Source organism: Thermobia domestica, chromosome 16 (assembly GCF_964235325.1).
Source record: "Thermobia domestica chromosome 16, izTheDome1.hap1.1, whole genome shotgun sequence".
NCBI classification, from domain to species: Eukaryota; Metazoa; Arthropoda; class Insecta; order Zygentoma; family Lepismatidae; genus Thermobia; species Thermobia domestica.
This window is the reverse complement of record NC_137469.1, coordinates 3548150-3563867: the sequence shown is the minus strand read 5'-3', so window position 1 is coordinate 3563867 and position 15718 is coordinate 3548150. Positions and strand designations below refer to the sequence as shown.

Below are 15718 nucleotides of genomic sequence, written 5' to 3'. Positions count from 1 at the left end.
GGTGGGACCACTTTTAAGAACTTGGAGCGGAGAAATATACTGAGTAACATAGATATTTATTTGGGACTTAACACCTAATACTCTTTCCACAGCATTCTCATTCCTATGGTGTATGAAGCAGAGAGGAGAATGAGAACAATCAATCACGATTCAATCAGTGCATTCCTTAAGTAAAGATATAAACGACTCAATTGAACGCTGTGCCCTTTGGAACTTGTCTGACGTATTTAGAAACATGGCTTTTTAAACTTTGAACTTGAATTGACGCAAGAATTTTCGTAATAATTTTCTGTTGCATATCGATCTAATCCCCTGCTTATCATTTACAATGGGTAATGCTTAACGCATAAAGGTTCTCATAATATATATCAAGGTGGGTGTCTGTATTAATTTATTTTGCTTTCTATCCTTGTGGAACATCGAGGTTATCAAGAAAGGGAGTTGGTTTACGTTTGTTTCAAGCTACGGTAGGGCTTAATTTTAGGTTCGACTTTTCATGATGCACAGAACAGTTCATTTTCCGAGACATCATAGTGTGTCCAAGAGTGCTTGATTACGTTACCACACAGCTCGGGATTTCGAATACGAAATAATCCACGCGCAAGTATCGAGGCCTCGATCAAAATGTTTCCACTTGAAATGCCATCGTGTTCAGTGGCCTTTTTGAAATCCCAGACCCACTGATCGTTCTATCCTGTTCAGTAGCCTTGATATTCCATCCTATCTATTCCTGCCATCCTGTTCAGTGATTTTTTGGGAATTCCACCAGCGCTGTTCCTCCTATCCTGTCAGTGGTCTTGAAATCCCACCCGCTCTGTTCCTGCTATGCTGTTCAGTGGGCTTCTTGAAATTGCACTTCCACTGTTCCTTCGTTTTTGTTCAGTGGCCTCCTTGAAATTTCACCCACTCTGTTCCCGCCATCCTGTTCAGTGGGCTCCTTGAAATTCCCCCCGCTCTGTTTCTGCCATCCTGTTTAGTGGGTTCCTTGAAATTCCACCTGCGCTGTTTCTGCTATCCTGTTTAGTGGGTGGGCCCCTTGAAATTCCACCCGCACTGATCCTTCCATTCTGTTCAGTGGCCTCCCGCTGTTCCTGACATCCTGTTCAGTAGCCTCCTTGAAATTCTACCAGCTATATTCCTGGCATCCTGTTCAGTGGCCTCCTTGAAATTCCACCCGCTATATTCCTGCCAACCTGTTCAGTGGGTTCTTGGAAACTTCACCAGCGCTGTTCCTGCTATCCTGTTCAGTGGCCTCGTTGAAATTCCACCCGCTATGTTTCTGGTCCTGCCATCCTGTTCAGTGGATCCTTGGAAATTCCATCAGCTGTATTTCTGCTATCTTGTTTAGTGGTCTCCTTGAAATTCCACTCCTACTGATCCTACCATCCTGTTCAGTGGCCTCTTTGAAAGACTACCCGCTCTGTTCCTGCCATCCTGTTCATCGAGCTCGTTGAAATTTTAACCTGAGCTCATTGAGCTCCTTGAAATAGTAACATCAGGAAGTGAGAAATCGGTGCCCATGAAGTTTATGCTTCACCAGAGGAAACAGAAAAAAGTCACATGGTGCCAGTTCTGAACTGTAGGGTGGATGGATAACTAGCTTAACGGGAGTGTTTCCAATGAGTTCAACTGCTTGGTTGGAAAGATCAGCTGAAGTATTGCCTTCGTACTTCAGAATCAAGCCCTCAAACCGCTCCTAGGGCACTCTTCCTGGAGTTTGCAGAACACACTTGAACGACTAAAGCATTTGTGTATCGTGCTATAACTGTCCGTTGTCTTTCTAAGGAAATCATAGTTGCATGCCCACTTGTCAAAACGAATGTTGCTACCATTTTCTTTCCTGCGCTTCTTCTTCGCTTCACTCCCAGAAAAACCTAACAGGTGGCTAGCACTGGTCAGACTAATAAATCACCACTTACAATGCCCAAAAACACCACTAATGTCTTCATTTTGAAATTTTTTGAATGTTTTCTCACGGCCTTTTTTTTTTTTTTTTTTTTTTTTTTAAGTACTCGAGTCTATCTTTCGTGTTTCTGTCAAGTTGTGCACTACTAAATGAGAATAAACCTACCGTACATGAAGGTGTTTCTAAAACATTATTGAAACACAGCGAAATAATGCGAAGAGTACATTCGATTGCAGCATACATTAATCGTGATCATGTTTAATCATGTTCTCCACGGTGTCAATGTTGTCATTCGTCACTGTTGTTGACGGCATTTCACTGCACCCCGTCACTTTCTAGCGAGGGTCGTCCGTGCTTAAGCTTCGCAAACCATCGAAACACAATTACACATGAAGGGTACAGTATCCCCAAAGACAGAGGACAACCGTTGACAAATTGACTACGATTCATTTGAACCACTTTTATACTCGTACAGATTCATAGCTCGGAAATCCCTTCTTTTTCACTTTCATGGCTGAAGCACAAGTCACACTATCTGCACCCACGCATCACGTGATGTAGCAGTTGTTAGAATGGTGTATTTACTTACAACAACAGTTTCTCCCTGCGGTTTCCCTATTCTCTCTGTCTCAATACTTTTCTAGTGACCCTCGTACTTAGGAAATCCGTCTTTTTATAAATAATCACGAGAATTCCATTACGCAAACCTTCAGTTCATTTTCGTCCTTCACGAGTACATTTACAGTGTTCCTAAGTGTAACATTTCTCATTGATTACAGCTTAATATTGAATTCGAAAAACCACCTTTTTGAGGTTTTCGCTACTCATTGTTCTTTTTTTTTTTTTTTTTTTTTTTCGTTCGAACGACGAGCATGAAATGGTTATTTTTACACACACACACACACATTTACTTATGTTATTTGTCATTTTCCAGTAAAGTTAGTGAATCTTGTGATTGTTCTCTGTCATTGTTTGCAGCCATTCAACGTGACACTTTCTATTGTTGTGTGAAATGGAGGTTATTGCTCTGATTAAAAAAAGGGACGTTTACATTGTTTATATGCCGCAATGTAATGGACAGTAGTAAACTTGTTTTGTCTGGGCCAGTGGTATTCAACCTGAGGTGCGCGATGACTTAGGGGATACGTACACTTAGGCTATTATAGTAAGGATGCACACGAGATAAGATTTGAGGCTGCCTCGTCTCGAAAATGTGCTGTAAAAGTGGTCTCGACTCGAAAAATGTATATTTCTCTATTGGAAGAGTTGTGTCTCAACTTGAATTTTGTCTGGAAAATTCTGTCTCGTCTCATGTGCATCCCTATAACTATAGTATAATGCAGTTAGACCTCGATAACTCGAATGTCTTGGTACCTCGAGTTTTTTACATTCCCTTGAATTCTCCATAACACTCAATGTTAAAATGACCTCTGTAAATCGAATGTTTAAAAATCACAACCTCGACAACTTAAATTTTAAGGGTTTCATAATCATATTTAAAAACCTATCGATAACTCTAAGCTATAACTCTATGCATTTACCTAATTGTCATTGTAGCTAATGTGTACCGTAATTGTGTTTTGCTCATGCCTAGACATGAAAGGCTCCCCCCCACCTCCAAAGCAATTCATGTACAGTATTTTATTTTTACTAGACATGTTATTTAGTTTAAGGAGCTTTCAGAACTTCGAGTTTTAAAAGTTATATGGTCATTTTTTTTAACAGGAACGCGGAACCTCGATATCTCGAATTTTTGTTGTAGCCATCTTGATAACTCGAACTTTGATTACTCGAAATAAGTCGATAGCTCGAATTTTTGTCTATTTCCTTCAGCTTCGAGCTATCGATGTCCTACTGTATTTATCCCTTGCTAATTGTAACATAGTTCTGCTACATAATTCTCGTGTTTATTAAACCTGGATCATTTAATCGATAAGTAGAACATTTTCTAATTTATTTTTGATATAGTTAACCTGTAATTTAAATTAAGGATAGTTTAAATCGGAGGAAACACGCTAGAATGGAAAAGTATCTTTAGGAGTGCGCGGAGAGAAGGTTGAATACCACTTGTAGTAGACTAGTGGTGAGCACAAAAGACGGTTTTGGGAATTTTATGCTTCTTCGTTGTTGCTTGGAAATGAGTACAAAAGAAAAACGCTTCGGCGAAAATCAAACTTGTTTCAGTAAAAACTCAAAAGTATTGGGGAAAAGTGAAGCATAACCGGTTATAGAAGAAAATTGAAACCGTTTTTGGAGAAACCCGAAATGTCGGTTTTACTCATTCTTAGTCTAGATCAGAGATGATTAGATAGCTGCTCGCGAGTATGTTTCATCCAGGCCACGAATAAAAATGTAAACGGTATTTGTTCATTTTCTTCTTAACTCCATACGTAACAATATGAGTGTACTTGGCAATTATAATATAGTTGAGTTGAAAATTAATTTTTAACTGTGCAAATATTTTCTCTGACCTTTCGATTAGAAAGCCAAGCCTATCCTGCAATATAAGGCTATTGGTAATGCGTTCAATATTATATATATATATATATATATATATATATATATATATATATATATATATATATATATATATATATATATCATAAAGTTACTTGTGGCTGCAGCGGCTCAGTGGTACAGTGTTCACTTCTTGTACGTGGGATCTCGAGTTCGATCCCAGGTCGTGCCAAGTGAGCTTTGTGGTATACAAAACACCGTGTACGTGGTTTTCTAGTTTTTTTTTTGTTTTTTTTTTTTTTTGTCGTTTCTTCCTACTTCCTTCATTTAACGATTTCACAGATTTCTCATCATTACCGTCTTCTGTAGCCTACACGGCGTAATCATGTGATGTAAAACAAAGACCATTTCATTTCATAAAGTTACTTTGAAATGATGATAACTGAAGGTCTAGTTGGCCTAGAAAAGCAAAACGGGAAGCAGGGTACATAGAATAAAGAAAGATTCAGAAAATAAATTACTTATGCATACTCAGCGAATTCAGCGAAGAAAACCGGATTAACAATTTAGGTTCTACTTTAAGTATTAGGTTCCTTTCACATATCTAGTTCATATTCAGGGATGAATAGAGGTAGAGTTCAGGCCCCATTTTAAGTATTAGACTCCTTTCACATAGCCTACATTCAGTGACGGAAACAAGAATGGGCTTCGAGTCCCACTTTAAGTATTAGGTTCCTTTCGTGTACCCCACATTTAGCGATGAAAACAGGATTAAGTTCAGATCCCACTTTAAGTATTAGCATCTATTTATACCGGTATACCCCAAATTCAGCGATGAAAACCGGATTAACAGTTCGGGTCCCACTTTAAGTATTAGGTTCCTTTCATATAGTAAGCATTCATCGCTTTAGACTGGAGAGAGTTCGGGCTCCATTTAAGTATGTGCAAGTATGGGCACAAACTCTAAATTTTAGGTCTTCTGGTGTTTTTACTGTTTAGGGCTTGTACTTTCGTGGCTTCTGCCGTTTAGGACTTGAACCTGTTCCATTCACTTGTTTTAGTTCTGAAATTTGTCACATTCCCTGCATTGAGGCTAAGAAAGAATCCCTCTCCGCTGGTCTAGTAATAAGCAAGTAAGCGCTGTTGATGTACGGGGTGCTGGTTCTATTCCCGGTGGGAGAGCAGTGCAATTTAAATGACATGACGAGACGAGAATTATTTTCTTGTCTCATGGGGGACATCAGTCAGGAATTAGAATAACCAACTGTAGGAAATATATCAATAAATTATTCATAAGGAAACAAATACTACGAGTACTTTTCATACTGTTTTTTTTTTTTAAATTTTGGTATAATGTTTAATAAGTAAATATATAACAGACGAACTCGATTGGGGGAAAGGAGCAGGAAGTGTTCGAGGGAGGTAAGACTAGGGTTGCCAGACGTCCGGCTCCGTCCGGTTTTTGGACATAAAAATTGATGTCCGCTTTGTACCCAAGCCGGACGCGCTTTTGTCCTCCTTTTCGAGTTTGGAGACTAATTAATAAAACAAGTCAACAAAGTTTCAAGGTTGCGAGAATGGAGTTAGAATAAATAAGTTATTAGTATGATGACTTAACGAAGCAAATTTCTTCATTTGACTCCTTTCTGTCTGCTGTTAGTAGAAAGCTAAAGATTGATTCTTTTTCGTGGATGAATTCTGTGATGTATGTTGTTTACTGAAGGAAATAATTTCGTCTGAAAATCTTCAGGAACTTGTATCTGATGAGGAAAAATATGCGCGAATTTTTAAGGAGTGTTGGTTGTAGCATCTTACATTTTCTCCATATCGAATTGTAATACAGAATTTGAAAAAAATATTCTCAAGAATGAAATTACTTTGGACCGATGTTAGAAATAGAGTTAGTGTTGATACTGTGAAGGCTGAAATTCAAATCTGTATGAATTATAGCAGTGATGGTGATTCTGAAACATGTTTGTGTGTCACAATGTGTAATAGGTTCTCAAGTGACAAATCATTGATAGAAGCAGCTCAAACGGACAAAAAGCATCATTAGAATCGCTGCCTGCATTTGAGTTATCATTTTATAGTTGTACTTTTTGTATTAGTTTACTTTAATAATGTATTAATTTCTATATTATTTTTCTTTTTCTTTAAAATGTGCTGTTTGATATAATCTGGAAACAAACTTTTTAGTGATTTTTATAAAAGTCAAAGTGTCCTCCTTTCTGATTTTACAAATCTGGCAACCCTAGGTAAGACCTGTGGTTGCAGCCCTGATGTATAGTCAAGTTGGGTGAACTAAAGAATATGTGAAGTGTGTGTACCAACTACTTCTCCAATCGGTAATCATATATGATGAAACCGGCGCGGCGGCGTGAGTTAGTGAGGGATTTTCCATAGTTGTAAAAACATCTGTGAAGGTGGCTGGCTGGCTGGCTACGGTTCCTGAGCAACAAAGTTACAAAGCCATGACGTAAAAACTTTCATCCTCAACACTCTACAATTAACATTCAAACAAAACTCGGACTTTCCTCTCACGTTCACACACAAAATTACGTCAGAAAAATATTGTCCCCATTCTAGACATTTTTCTGTGACAGGTGTTTTCAGTTATCACGTTACAATGTTATAATTTCAGGACGTTGGGGCTGCTCTAATCAATGGCTTTCGCTTTATACTATGTCCTCTATATGCAGATACATTGCGGTTGAAAACACATCGTGGACAATGAGCTTTCATGTGTGTGGACAAGGTTTCCCAACACTTATGAATATTAGTATTGTCCACGAGACGAGATATATGGTTGTCTCGTCTCCTAATGTCTTGTAAAACTCGAAAATGTTCTCTTTTTCATTTAGTAAATTAATGCCATGATTGTTTTCTTAATTTCATCTAGAACAGTGGTTCTCAAACTTTCCGATAACGTGGACCCCCTGTTCATTCGGAAAGTGATCTGCGGAACCTCTTGCAATGCTAGCTGAAATTTTACATCATATTAAAAATACACTAATTAGAATTACCACTGACAAGAAAAAGCTCAAAAAAAAAAAAAATAATGCAATAAGTAATTTATTCTAAAGATAAATGATTGTTTCCTAATGAACGAAATTTCAATTGAAAACAAATAACTGTCAAGACTGAAAATCATTTTTTAAAAAAGGAAATCAACTTAATAAACAATATTCTCAAATGTGGGGTCACTAATTTGCGGAATGAAAGTCTTTTGTTTTTCCATAATTGCATTAAAATCTGGAATAAGTTTTGTCACCATCAATCTTAGGTCCAATTCCACATTAAGACTATTTCGCTTTAAGGTTTTAATATTGCAAAAAGCAGAAAAGATCTGTTCACATAAGTAAGTGGTAGGGAAAGACATCAAATGTTCTAATGCCTTTTTAGACAACTCTTTATACTCACAGCGCACACGCAACCAAAAGCCACAAAGTTCATTTTCTTTAAAAACGTTTTCCCATGAAGTATCGTAGGATAGTTGTAATAACTGTTCTTGTTCTGTGTTAGAGATATTCGTACCTTGTATGTAATGGATTTTTACATTAGTGAAAGGATTTTCAATCCAACCATTATCAGATTGTGGGAGGGGGAAATATTCTCTAAAACTTGCACCTAATGCTCTCAAATGTTCTACAAGTATTTTTGTGCATTTTAGCAGAGAGTTTTTCACCTGAAGAATCAGTGAAGTACTGGAGCACTGGAAACTATGAATAGTTATTGTTTTATACTCGTACTGCCCCAATTGCAGTTTATTAATCTTAAAAATACTTCTTGTCTAACAGCTATGAGTTCCATTTTATTAGAAATCATTTCAATTTTTAGGCTTCGCGGACTCCCTAGCTAGGTCCCACGGACCCCACTCTGAGAACCACTGATCTAGAAGATACCAGAATCCTTCCGCGTCAGGAGAGATCCACAAAGGGTTTGATATAAGAAGAATTAAACCATATTTATTATTGGAGTAATTTGTGTAATCATAGGTACCGAGTGTGGGAGAGCAGATCACTTTTGGCCCCCCATTATTTAAAGGTGTGGTCCTCGCCCCACCAGTATAATCCAGTTGAGGAATAATTAACAAAGAGCAGCAAGAATTTTTGTCTTAAATTTCGTCTTGGCCTTTAATTCAATATTAGGAACAGCCTTCTTATTCGATAGAAAGCGCCATTTCCAAAATGCTGTTTAATATAGCACTGAAGCTTCAACCGACACTGGCAACACTGACAAGACAAGTGAAGATCAATGTGGTGCAGCGAAGTTTCCAGAATTTAAACTTGAATTTGTTTTAATGCCTTTAGACAAATTTGACTTAGCTCATGAATTTCGCAGCGGAGCGGATGCAGCAGACCGAGATCAGGGGGGAGGGGGACTTTATCAAGAGTTGATAAAAACCGGCTGAATATGATAATATATATACATTCATTGTTTGCCCCCTCCCCAATATTTTCTTCAAGTCGGCGCTTATGTGTGTAATGACTTGTGTATCTGTAAACGTTTAATGATTTTCATTGTGCTTGTTGAATCACTTAATCAATTTATAGATTTTATACGATAAATCATGCAACACGCGGTGTAGGATTTAAGACTTGGGTGAACTGGTGTAAACCATGAGACTCCAGAAATGTCTCGTATTTGAAATAAAAGGCTGTGGAATAATTCTGTTCCCACAGCCGCCCTAAAACCCACCTGTGAACCAGCTCCTTTATATTATGGGTCTTGTCCCATATACTCTTTAGCTGCTGACAAAGAGCGTAAATACAATAGCAATCAATCAACATTTAAGATATAAAAACGAAATGGAAAGTGCATCAAACAATTTAAAGCACCCATAGCTGCCCATTGATGCACTTTTCTGTGTAAATTTAACAAGAAAGGTAAATGCCTATCTATCTCTCCATTCCTAGCGATTAACCTAGTTTTGTTTAATTGTGAAATTCATTAGAGTTGAGAAATGTTAGTGAGATGCTAATTATAAGAGCTGAGAATGGAAGGGGGAAAGGTTTTATGTAAAAATGTTTTTGTTTGTTTTGTGCACAAGAAAGAGGAAGTATTCGTACGTAAATACCATAGAAATCAAGGCATTGGTGTTATTGAGTGGGCGTGTGCGTTCCGTCGTCACTGACAAGTACAGGGATATAAAAATTACCCAAATTCCTTACATTTATTACATTTTATTCTACTTTGTTTTCTTTTCGATGAACGTGGAAATATTTCTCATATATTATTGTGCACTTGATAATGAAAGCCGTGCGTGCGAGAGTCCTTGTATTAGAGTTAATTTCGAAGAAGGAAAAGCCGAGCGTGTGACATTCCTTTGCTTTTCTGCCGAATGAGGGGGGAGGGGAGAGAAATGTTGAAGAATGGGGTCGGAACGCGGCTCTCTTTTAACGTATGACGTCAGGGAAGTATGTGTGCTCTCCCATCTGCTGCCAGGTGGTGTCTCCACATATGAACAAAATAACCTCCTACACTCTCTAGCGTTTCTTCTCGTTTTTATATACAGTATGTGTATATCCAGACAGAAATGTTATACATACGGCAGGAACATGCTGTAGAGGGCGATAAAAAAAGTTGAATGACCAAATGCACAAACAGAAGGGGCCAATTCAGGCCCGTATCCACGTCAGGGAAAGGGGGCCGAGCCCCACCCTAAATTTTTACTGGCCCCTAAAATTTTCACGGTAGGCTTACAAATGAATTCTAATATGATGATGATCTATAATATGGTTGGATCGCCCCCTTCTAAATTCTACTGGGCCCTCTTATATTTTTGGGCTGGCTACAGACCTGGGTCAATTTAAGGAAAAGTCATCGTGTCCCCCTTTCAATCTCCTTCAGAGATATACTATCGTTTTTATTTGATCAAAAGATCCAATATATTTCAAGCAAAAATTTTCTTGTAGGCCTTATATCTGGAGAACTTTATAGTATAGCCAAACCCAAACTATCACTTAATTTAATTTGATGTGCTTATTCCGTAGAAAATACGAAAACTCGATTTAGGGGCCGTTCAAAAATTTTGAGGACTCTGATCTAAAAATGCATCAAACACACACACACAAACACACACACACACACACACACACACACACATACATACATACATATATATATATATATATATATATATATATATATATATATATATATATACAGAGAGAGAGAGTTAGAAACGAACAACTGGATTCATTCCCTACTCCGGATTCATTCTTTCTTATACGGTATACAAGTTTTGCATATACTCTTGTGTTTCTGTACACAGGACGATTAATATAAACATTTATCATTTTTATTTACAAATAACTGCTAACTAAATAAGAAACAATACGAACAACTAGTTCTGAATTATACAGTAGATATAGGAGTATTGCTTTGTCAAAGGAAAGGTAGATAGTTATCCTCCACCTTTGGATAAACAACTCATTCAGCGCCTCCACGCAGCTAATTACAAGCTTCTTTAGTGACCGCGTAATCTAAAGAACCTATGGTCTCCCAGAACACCTGACTTAACCTTTTCAACAATGCTTTCTGTTATATCACTACTATATTTTAAGTCACGGCTTCTCGATGTGTACGCTTGGAATACGCTAACCATGTATTTAAATGTAGATGGCTAATCATAAACGCGAAAGCAATAAAAACGTGGAGAAAACGTCAGCTCGAGCGTATTTGGTGCGTTTCGGAAGAATAGACTGCCTGCTGTTTAAAAGATGTCTAAAGGAAGGGAAAAAAAAGGGAAGACGTGTTGCCAGGCGAGGGGATTTTATTAAGAAAAAGATGCTTAGAAGATGCTTTGTGCAGAGTATTGGAACTCTGCTATTATAAAGTATGCAGTAAAAAGACCTGGAAACCCTCACTGGCTCACAGTATGATGTATAACTCTGGCGAAAGTAGAATTACCGAGTAGCCACCTAGGTCACGTTCGCTATAGAGATAACGCATCGGAAACGCATCCTTGTAAAGCCACAGCCTAAACGTCAAATTTTACAATTTTAATTTAGCATTTCTTACAAATACGTAAACTTGATGACAGTGCAATATTTTCACGTAATTTTGAATGTAGCTCATCGTTTTTATTGTTCTTTGCTAACGTTATATCCTATTCCTTTATGCAACCAAAATGCTTTGGAGTAAGCATGTACAGTATAACATGTAGGAGATGTTCGTGGTTGAGTTCTGTTTTCATTGTTAAACTACGATCGACTTTAAAAAAACTAATTGAATATGAAAACAAAAAAGGTCTAATAGTAATAACCGAAAAACTTCTGACAAAGAGTGTTTTTATACAATAAAGAGAATTTTTTTCTGGAGTAAAGAATGAGACTGAAGTATAAAAGCATTGTGTGCGATTGTTAATATTCGATTATAAGGAACCACTTTCCGTATATGCATAAAAATTGTAGCCCACAACTTCAGGAAGAGCGCTGAAGTTTTTAGTCTTACTGGAATTTCTTTATTTTACCCATCAAATTAATTTATTCTCATTTTATCTAATAAATTAATTTCTCCTTTTTTTGTCCATTTTACGAGGAGTAATCAGAAAGTAAGGTTACAAATCCTGCAGTGAAATGTGTGTATATTATTTCATACAACCAATACAGCCAACATACAGTACATACATTAGGTTATTTTCGACATAGTCTCCATATCACGAGACACTTGTCACCCTGTCCTTGCGTGTTAAGCGACATTGTCACGAAGTGTTTCACCTCCTCATCTGAAGCGAAGCGACGGCCTCGTAGGTGTGAGAACAAGTAAAAGTCGCTTGGAGCGAGGTCTAGGCTGTAGGGAAGGTGGTCGATGATGTCCCAGCAAAACTGTTTCAACAGCGTGCTGGGTCGGCCATTGTGCTCCTCGTCGGTGACGTTTCCTCTACCAGCCGCAAACTTTCGACACCATTCTGCGATATGCTGACGAGACATTACAGTCTCTCCGTAAACCTCTACCAGCTACCGGTGAATTTCAGCCGCGGTTACATGTTTCGCCCACAGAAATCGAATAAGTGAACGGACTTGTTCGCGAGACCAGTTTTCAGAACGAGTGGCCATTTGTTTTCACCCACAACTGACGCCGAACGTAGAGGGTAGCTGAAACCCTGCACAGTTGCCAACTTCATGTATTAAAATTACCGCACTCCTCATTCCTTTATACCAGACGAAACTCCACAAATATCGGCCTTGTAACCTTAGTTTCTGATCATTCCTCGTATAAAAGCACTTCCCCTCCCCAGAGCTACCTAAAGATAGAGCGTATAGGAACATCAAGGAACAGTGGGAAACTATGCAAAACCATTAGAAATGATGTTAATAACATTTCTGGTCATACACCTGAGCAAACATCACAGAATATGGTGTGATGTACTCAATTATGTCGTCTATATAAAAGTGAAGACCTTCCCTTTACCCCCCTCAAAAAAAAACTCATATTTTTACTTTATACTTCAGAACTGATTATGTATATTTTTTAATTTGTTTAAACACTTTTATCTAATTAAATAGTAAATGTTTTTAGATCATCCTGTGTATTCTGACTGATCGTAAATATGTAGGAAATTTTGTGGGCAGTAGATTAGGCTGTCGATTGCATTTCAAAATAGTAAAATCAGAATTCGGATATTTTTCTTCAGGTTCAAAGCTACTGCCGAACTCTGCGGCTAACAGTGATTCTCTGGTCCATACATTGAGAAACAGGCGTGTATATCATCATCCTCATCAGCTGAACAATGACGGTATGAATATTATCTTTCTTTTTTTCAATACTAATTTTCCAAAATGTTTTAAATTTGGGATACCAATAACAGCTAATAATATTCGTTCTGGTTTTGTTTACAATGTATAAAAGTGGGTTTTTGCTTTACAACTTGAAACCACGATAGAGTACCAAGCTGTGGAAGTTCAATACTGAAATTAGAGTGATACACCTTCCGCTTCCTGTTTTAGTAGATATACAGTAGAGCACCGATTATTCGCGGAATTGGATAACAAGGGCACGATGTTTAGCGAAAATCGCGGATAACCCGAAAAAAGACTAAAAATGAGGTATATAAAAAATTTTCAGCATGAAAACTATGTTTTATCATACAAAAACATAATAAAACTTTTAAAATACCTTTGCTCTACGTTTAAATCACTAAAATAAAGAACAGTAAAAAAAAATACAATATTGTACTGTTTCTGCTTTTCCTTATCAGCAAGGATCTTATAAAATAGACGATCTGCCCTTACAAAATCTTGAAGCTATACGTCACAGTTTCGCCACCCCTACTCTGCCCACTACGCCCAATAGGATCGCAATGTTTTGAGCCAACAATCATGGCGGAAACGAAAGTAGCCAATCAGACGATGCAAGAAACGAGAGTAGCCAATCAGACTTGGCGATGCTCGGTTGTTTTTTTTCTTTTTTGGCTTCATTGATTTAATAGGATGAAGATACATATCGGCAGATCCTCTATTTTATAATATCCTTGCTTATCAGAATAGAGTTGCATTTCGAAACATAAACTATTGTTGGAAATCTTAATTTTTACAATGCAATTTACGGAGCGACGAATAGGGCATTATGTTCATCTGTTTCTTCCTCCAAGTACTACGAAAAGGAGATACAATATGATGCCAAGACTGGGCACCCGCAGGATTTTTTGCAATTGGGGGCATCTTCTTTAAATTTTAATTTTTAAAATTATGTATGTCCTTTTGACAAATAACGATCAGGTTGTTATAGGGGGAAGGAAAAGGAAGTGGAAATGAGCCTCCCAGGGTTGAGTTGTATGGTTCCATCACGGTATTCACGATGTAGTTTTAGCAGAAAGACAAATGCTTTTGTTTAGAAATGGAACAAACAATAAATAACTGAACAATTAAATTTTGATAAATGTTGCTCGCGCTCGGAAACTTAATTCGTTTGATTGATTAATTTGAATTCTTGAGAGAGAGACGTCCCTTATCTTCCTTGTCCGTCCTTACAGACGTCCATGATCTGAAGTATGTATTGTGAGTGAAAGAAATGTGAAAGCAGAGGAATAATAGTTAATGACAGTGTTTTGTTGGTCTCTGCCTAATATAGGAGGGGGCGGGAGGGGAAAGTACGCAACTTCAGAAGTGACGGCCTGATTTACTTTTCTGATCACTGATGCCTAAATCCATCAATGAACGAATGCATGCTCTATGATTGGAGGGTTTTTGCCGAAGCCGCTTCCCCCTCCCCCTTGCAGGAAACAAAGCAACAAACACCGAGCACCGATTTATGCTCTCCAAGTGTTTCTCTCTTTTTGCAACTTAGTCATTGTTTCGAATGATGTGAAAGGCATTTCAATCTGCTCACTGATATTTGATGGCAAGTGTAAGAAAATGTTTTCGGTGAAAGTTGATTTTGCGATTCCCAAAAAGAAATTGTCCAAATTCAATCTTACTTTGTTGCCAGTGTTCCTTATTAGATTGTATTCGATTCTTTGATTGGTTGATTGATTAATTGGTGTTGGATTATATAATACTAGCGTCAAATACTAGCTTCTCTGGGTTAAAATAAGAAAAAAAATATGTTCCTTTAGTCAGTCACTTTTTACTATTACTGAAACACTCTGAGATCGATAGAAACCAAGAAAATAAATAATCTATATAAATAAAAATTAAATATTACTACTGTGGGCTGAATTTAAATTTAAATGACATCGGAAGTGTCACTGTTCATCTCAGCGACCCCGAAAACGATGTGTTCGACACCGACACTAATATCGGTCATTTTTTATCATTTTCACATATCTTCCCCTCCATCTCCCCCAAGTTGCTGGGCTGAATTTGAACTTAAACGGCATCGGAAGTGTCACAGTTTATCTCAACGATCCGAAAATTATGGATTCGATCTAACATCGGTCATTTTGATCATTTTTATACATGTCTCCTCTCTCCCTCTCTTAACTTGCACCGTCAAAGTGAAATGACAAAAATCATCCCAGGTCCGAAGCTCATCTATGTTGAAAATTTGATCGAGATCGGTTTGGTGGTTCGACAGTTCTTAAGCCACAAACATATACAGTCATATACAGGGGCGGATCCAGGATATGATCAAGGGAGGAGCTAAACCATATTTTGCCGTTTTATCCCTTGTAAACCAGGATTAAAGCCCATTTTATCCAGTGTACCTGAGCATCAAGGGAGGCTATAGCCCCTATAGCCCCCCTTGGATCCGCCACTATATATATAACTTGTAGAAGAAAATGGTATTTACTTTATCAATTTTGTTTATTAAGAGGTCCCATCACTGCGAAATTAAATTACCGCTAATTTTATAGTAATTATGTGATATCTTCAAATAGATAAAAGATAATAATAAAAAAGTTGAACAAGA

General features: G+C 37.6%; 1 protein-coding gene across 4 annotated transcripts in view; it reads left to right on the top strand.

Moving 5' to 3' along the window:
- The window catches only part of LOC145672884 (uncharacterized), a 169254-nt gene that overhangs the window by 88831 nt on the left and 64705 nt on the right, over window positions 1-15718 (top strand). For 2 of the 4 annotated variants that reach the window (XM_081742075.1, XM_081742077.1), the window contains exon 3: window positions 13002-13103. The exons of the other annotated variants lie outside the window; for them this stretch is intronic. In XM_081742075.1, the coding sequence (XP_081598201.1) occupies window positions 13002-13103 (102 nt within the window). The remainder of the gene's footprint in view (window positions 1-13001; window positions 13104-15718) is intronic. 4 annotated transcript variants of the gene reach the window in all.